Genomic DNA, 4,659 nt, shown 5'->3' on the forward strand with positions numbered 1-4,659 from the left:
CACTGGAAAGATTTTATTTGTTGTTGTTATTAATCATCCATTAATCAACCAGCATTTAACAAACTTTATTTTGAAATGAAGCTTTTTGACATTTATTCACTGATATTTGGTCTTCATTTCAAGTCTCCATTAGTGGGAGCATTTGCTGATTTAACGTTTCTTCTGTTTACATCAAATTCCATGAAAATCAAATCTAAGTGTGAATCGGAGTCCCGAATAAACAGATACTATAGAAAACATGGAGACTGTAGAATATTTACATTGAATATGCTTATTTGTTCCCTTCAATAAAAATCAATCAGTTCATCAAATAAAATCAGTCGTTGATCGACTCAGTTTGATTGACAGGACAGATGATCAGAGGTGCAGAGTTTTTACCACCATCATTCTTACAGGGACAGAAGAATGGGTGGAGTTTGTGAATGAAGGAGCAGCCAGTAAAGGAGTGGATAAGACCTGCAGCACCTACATCATAAAAGGAGACCAGACCCTCCTCATAATCCACAAACACCCCCACCATCTCAGGGCCAGACTGAAGACAGAGGGGGACTGAAGGACCAGCAAGAGCTCTGTATTCATTTCCATTTCTCAGCCACACAGTCCAGAAACCATCCTGAGGAGTCAGTTCGATTTTTCCCTTCCTGTTGATCGATTCTCTGGCCACTCCTAAATCCCAGTCAGTTTTTCCTTTAACCTGAACCTCAAAGTAAAATCTGCCTGAAGAGAAACTCTGCTTTCCTAAAACATTAGGGCATGGAGAAAATCTCTCTGGGTTGTCAGGAAGTTTCTTCCTCACATCACCACAGTGCACTTGTTTTTCATCATCAGACAGGATGAGTTTAGAATTTGCCGTATCCGGATCCAGAGTCACATCCACTGCATACTGCTGGACCCTCTTCAGCTCAGCCTCAAACAGCTTCTTCTTCATGAGTTTCCTGAGCGTCTCCTCCAGCTGAGCCACAGCTCTCACCACAGTCCCCTCATATGATGGTGGACGGATGCTGACTCCTCTCCAGTCCTTGGTGGGTGGAGCAGCTTTCAGGGACGAGAAGCTTTGGAGTAGGTGGAGGTGGTCTTCAGAGCATGAGAGCTGCTCCACCTCAGATCTTCTCTTCTTCAGTTCAGAGATTTCCTGTTCCAGATCTTTGATCAGACCTTCAGCCTGTTTCTCTTTTGTTTCCTGTTTGTCTTCAATCTCCTTTATGAGCTCCTTCAGGCCTCTATCGACAGACTTCTTTAGAGCAGTGAAGACCTGAACACCTTCTGCTTTCTGTCTGTCTGCAGCACCTTTACTCATCTTCACTGACTCTTTGATCTGCTGAATCTTCAGTCGTCTCTTCTGGATCATCTGCTGAATTTCAGCCTCTGTCTTCTCCAGCTCTGCCTTCTTTCCTTCATATTCGTCCTTCAGAGGAACAAACTCGTGGTTCTTGTGGTCTAAAGCAGAGCAGAGCATGCAGACACATGTGTGGTCAGTCTTACAGAACAGCTCCAGAGGTTTATCGTGCTTCTTACACATTCTGCCCTCCAGGTTCTCCACAGCATCAATCAGCTGATGTCTTTTCAGACCTTTCTTTGTCAGATGAGGCTCCAGGTGAGTCTGACAGTAGGACTCCTGACACACCAGGCAGGACTTCAGGGCCTTCAGTCTGGTTCCAGTGCAGATGTCACAGGGAACTTCTCCTGGTTTGGCAGCTTGTTGCTCTGAGCTACTGCTGCTGGATTTCTGCTGAACTTCACGTCTGAACTGAGCGACCACCTCAGAGAGCAAAGTGTTGACCCTCAGCTGAGGTCTAGTGTAGAAAGTCTCTTTACACATAGGACACTGACACATGGCATTCATGTCCCAGTGCTGAGTGATGCAGTTTTTGCAGAAGTTGTGTCCACATGGTATACTGACTGGATCAGTGAACACATCCAGACAGATGCAGCACAGAAACTGATCTTCAGATCGTAGATTGCTCACAGCAGACATGTCTGCACTCTGACGGAGAAAGAAAAGAAACACATTTTATATTAAATTCACACACACACACACACACACACACACACACACACACACACACACACACACACACACACACACACAAATTGTGCTCTGTGGTGCTTCTGAGAAGAAATGACTGACACAACTGGGATCAATTCAGTGAGTTTATGAAAACGTCAGGAAGGACCGATGAAAGATGACACACAACAGAGCTGTACAGTAACACAAAACGAGTATATAAATAAAAACAGTCAGCCGTTTATTAGGAAGTTGTTGGAAGGGTTTCTCCGCTCACAGCTAGTGACTCCTGGTGACGACAGTGCCTAGCCTGATCCAGATACAGTGCTACTTGCTAAGACTGAGGACTCTACCAAAGTGGTACATCACTAACTGGCATATAAACAAAACAGAATACTCAATGATGACATTAAAAAAAATCTCTTGGCATTCTGACCATGGAGGTTTGTGTTATTAGAGAATGACAGGACGCAATAATAAGCTTGGTGGAGGAAGTAAAGCCTTGAGACTTCACAACACAGAAAAGAACAGGAGGAATATGGCACTGGACATTGTGGAGTTTGAGCAATACTACTGAATGAATGAGATCATAGTAACTGGACTAAAAATGAAGTAAAGTGGCAGTGACAATGACGGAGAGTAATCATGTGTGTGACCTGACTAAATACACACAAGGGTGATTAGGGGGAGTGAAAACACATGGGGAAACAGCTGACTGACATGAACCTAATGACGGGACAGGGGAAGTGAAACTTAATACAATGAACAAAGAACACAAGACTCCTTCAAAATAAAACAGGAAACATGGTGAAAAATACAATAAACAACGAAATAAAACTAAAATACACAAGCCACTGGGTCACAGATCCAGTACTGTGACACTTTATTTTCCTAAGAGCCTTTTTGCCTAGAACTTTACAAGATCAACAGGACCCTTAGAGCCTTCATCAGGAACTCAATGGGGACGTGGCGCACAACACTAGAGGCCAACTTAAAGTCAGTAGCACACATCACCATGTACACATCACCACCATGTATTTCCCATGTCTACTCTGTGCCTTTCCCATGTCAGACGTTTCATGTCTCTATGTTCCCTGTGTCTCCACAGTCAGTCGTATCTCGATGTTGCAGTTTCTACTCTTGTCTCTGTGCTCCATGTTTGCTCTGTTTTTCCCTATCTTGCTTTTCTTTTTTACATTGATAGTTTCATATCCTGTGTTCAGTATTTTGAGATTTGCTTCCCCTTTGTCTCTTTATGTCAGATTAGTCCCAGCTGTGTTTTCCTCCTCTTTCCCATTCCCTCTTCACTCCCTGGTGTATGTAAGCCCTGTGTTTTCCTCTGTCTGTTGTCGCGTCGTACACCATCTTTGCTGTGTGTTTCCTCCGTTTCCTAGTCCTCTGTTTCCCAGTTTAGTTCCTTAGTTTCCTAGTTCTTTAGTTTTATTTTTATGTTTTTTATTTCTAGTTTTTTGTTTTCTGTTTTGTTTTCTGTATAAATGTAGTATTATGTCCAGTAATAAAGCTGCCATTTTCATTTAAATTGAGTCCTGCGTTTGGGTCCTACATCCTACCTGCCACACAGCACAGCCATGACACTCAGTGAGATCATTAACAAGACTGCATACGGATACCGACTGTGAATTGGAGAAATCACCAGCCATCTTTACATGGATGACATCAAGCTGTGTGCCAAGACCGATCGAGACATCGATTCACTGGAATGTCATTCAGACTACAGAAGTGTAGTTGCATGGTAAAAAACAGAGAGGGAATATAGTCAGAACTGAGGAGATCGCACAAGAAGGTAACACTGCAGACACTGAGGACAGCTACAAGTACCTGGGAATCCCACAGACAAATGGGAACTATGAAGAGGACACTAGGAAAGCCGCAACCACCAAATACCTGCAGAGGATCAGGCAAGCGCTGAGGAGTCAGTTGAGTGGTAAGAACAAGACCTGGGCAATCAACGCCTACGCCCTGCCATGGTTTAGATACGGCAGGGCGTATCTAAACCACGGCAAGTTGGCCAAAGGAGGAGATGGATGTCACTGACATCAAGACAAGGAAGCTCCTGACATTGCATTGAGGGTTTCACCCCAAATCCAGCACCCTGGGACTTTACACTAAGCATAAGGAAGGAGGGTGGGGACTAGTGAGTGTCAGTAACATGGTCCAGGATGAGACAACAAACATCCACAGTTGTGCTTCGTTATTTACAAAGCACAACTGACCATGTGCTTAATAAATACCTCAGGTAGCAGAAACCAAAGAAAGAAGAGAAGCAAGAGGAGCCACCATCATGGAGGCTCCTGGACAATATGTACCACTGGCAGACAGAGGAAGTGGCTGACATCCAGAAATCTTACCAGTGACTGGTCAAAGCTGGACTGAAAGACAGCACAGAGGCCCTAATCATGGCAGCACAGGAATTAGCTCTTTGTCTGGGATCCTGAATTTGATCAGCAGTTCATGAATGAGGTTTTGTTGATGTAACCCTTATTTAACTTACATTTAATTTCCTGTTCCTGTTTTTATTGTTCATGATAATAAAATAAAATAAAATAAAAATTCTGAGATTCACTGATTTACTGATATTACAGAAGAATAGCTCTGCTAACAAGCTCTACTCACTCAGTAACAAACACACTGTA

The 4,659-nt window shown here is 43.4% G+C and overlaps 1 protein-coding gene across 1 annotated transcript; it reads right to left on the reverse strand.

Annotated features, from left to right (window-relative positions):
• Positions 1-256: 256 nt before the first annotated feature.
• Positions 257-1,975, reverse strand: LOC146383244 (E3 ubiquitin-protein ligase TRIM21-like). The gene has a single exon (XM_084934490.1). The coding sequence runs from the start codon at positions 1,973-1,975 to the stop codon at positions 317-319; it is 1,659 nt and encodes a 552-aa protein (XP_084790616.1). The 3' UTR covers positions 257-316.
• Positions 1,976-4,659: the final 2,684 nt, after the last annotated feature.

This window comes from Perissodus microlepis, chromosome 7, assembly GCF_051167445.1.
Source record: "Perissodus microlepis isolate ML-2025 ecotype Zambia chromosome 7, ASM5116744v1, whole genome shotgun sequence".
NCBI classification, from domain to species: Eukaryota; Metazoa; Chordata; class Actinopteri; order Cichliformes; family Cichlidae; genus Perissodus; species Perissodus microlepis.